The following is a 2,230-nucleotide window of genomic DNA, read 5'->3' on the forward strand; positions in this document are numbered from 1 at the left end:
AAAGGTGTGTCCAGCGGGCTCATATGACCTTATGCAGTTGCGAGCGCCGTAAAACACTTGCCAAAATAACACAAACAAACAAAAAACAGTCTTAAATATGATTTCACAATATATCTCTCCGCCAGTGTCGTTCCAACGCAATTTTAGTCCTGAACATACAGCTTGTTTGGCATATGCCACTACACTATGATTCACACAATATTACATTTTTATTGACTGCTATGTACTCATATACAGCTGGGTGAAGCAAAGGAGATAAAGTACAGTATTTTTCGCAAGGTTGCATCTTGTATGGATGCAGGGAATCGAATTCCCAATTTTATTAATTCAAACCCAAAGCTTAATCCTATCCGTACGTCGTGTTTTACTATAGTATCCATACGACGAGGGGAACTCTGTGCCCCCACTTTCCAAAAAGGAAATTTACTCGTTAATCCAAATCCGTACGCTTTGCATAGCAGTCTGTACGTCAAAATGATTTTTTGAGAAATACTGAAAGTTTCAAAGAGATCTTCGCTCTGGAAGTATTCTAAAATGTGAAGAATACAACCCCTGGGGTATAAAGTTAAACGACCCCAGGCATACGGCTAGGGTTAAGAATTACTGTTCGACTTGAATACACAAACAATCCATTTAACTTGTTGTGGTGCTGTAAATTACAACAGAATTTATCCACATTCTCAGGTGTGTATGAGGAGCTCGGAGCCTGGAACTACCAGACCTTGGTGGACATCAGAGGAATCAAAGAGCTCTATATTGTGGATGTAGGTTTGCTTGACTTTTTATAGATTTGAACAAATACCAGTAGTGAATTATAATTAAATTATAATAATGTGATTGCCCTCCCCATTTGATATTTTGTAATGCCGGTAACGCTGTTGGTAATACATGTAGCAAATTTGTGTGAACAGACTTTCATCTTGAGATTTTTTTAAATTTTGCAGCAATAATTTTTTTTCTGGAAAAAATGTTATTATTCTAACTATTAAAAAAACCCAACAGCAACCCAACAACAATAATGATGATGATGTTGATGACGACAAAGATCATGAGGATGATGATTTCAGCCACAAATTCATCAATAACAATGACAGCAACAACGATGTCTTTCCCTAGGTTTCCCCAGCCAGTCATGTGACTCTTGGTGCTAACCTGACTATCGCAGACCTGATAGCTAAGCTGGACGGAGACCTCAGTGACCTGGCGTATGCCGACACCTTCAGGAGACATTTGAAGCTTGTTGCCTCAAATACTATCAGAAATGTAGGTAGATTCCTTTGCTGTTTTGTCATAAATGACGTAACTGTGTCATATAGATGTTTGCCATTACTAAAAGAAATACATGTATAATGTTAGGTGGCTGCTGTTGTTAAGTGCTTAACCCTATCCCTACGCCTCGGGGGCATTTTGTACCCCCGGGATTGCATTCTTCACATTTTAGAATACTTCTAGTACAAAAATCTCTTTGGAACCTTCAGTATTTCTCAAAAAATCATTTTGACAGACTGCTATGCAAAGCGTACGGATCGGATTAACAAGAAAATTTCCTCTTTGGAAAGTGGTGGCACAGAGTTCCCCATATCGTAGGGATAGGCCTAACTATAGTAAAACACGACATACGAATAGGGTTAATGAGATAATTATTGTGTACTCAGTTTACTCTAGCTTTTGTTATATTTAATACATCGTCATTGTTATTTAACAAATTGTCAAATCAATTTGTTGTTTTTTTCATTTGTTTTTTTCAAGAGTCAAAAACATAACTATTTATTTGGTTATAATATACTCTTTTTTTTATTGTTGCCTTTACTGTTCCCCTTTCCATTTGAATTTCAATATCCTACAGAAGGCCTGTTGTTTTTATGCATTCAATGAATTAAATAATTTTTTTCCATCAACAGGTTGGGTCTTGGGCAGGAAACATCATGGTCAAGCATGCTTATCCCAACTTTGCATCTGATGTCTTCACCTTGTTAGAGACAGTAGAAGCCAGACTCAACATTGGTAGGTACAGCTGTGTGGGTTTTTTTACTGTTCTTTTTAATGCCTGGTCACTCAGCTTACATGCATGGCAAAAATTATTATTACATTTGTATTAGTAGTAGTTAGTAGTGGTGGTGGTAGTAGCAGTAGTAGTAGTAGTAGTAGCAGTAGCAGTAGTAGTAGTAGTAGTAGTAGTAGTAGTAGTAGTAGTAGTAGTAGTAGTAGTAGTAGTAGTAGTAGTAGTAGG

General features: G+C 37.1%; 1 protein-coding gene across 1 annotated transcript in view; it reads left to right on the forward strand.

Moving 5' to 3' along the window:
• Positions 1-2,230, forward strand: part of LOC101846241 (xanthine dehydrogenase) — a gene marked incomplete at its 3' end in the record, with an annotated part of 46,758 nt that overhangs the window by 18,926 nt on the left and 25,602 nt on the right. The window contains 3 exon segments of the mRNA XM_035971854.1: positions 685-764; positions 1,117-1,263; positions 1,902-2,004. Of these exon segments, the coding sequence (XP_035827747.1) occupies positions 685-764; positions 1,117-1,263; positions 1,902-2,004 (330 nt within the window).

The sequence above is a fragment of the Aplysia californica genome, unplaced genomic scaffold (assembly GCF_000002075.1).
Source record: "Aplysia californica isolate F4 #8 unplaced genomic scaffold, AplCal3.0 scaffold00522, whole genome shotgun sequence".
In the NCBI taxonomy this organism is placed as follows: Eukaryota; Metazoa; Mollusca; class Gastropoda; order Aplysiida; family Aplysiidae; genus Aplysia; species Aplysia californica.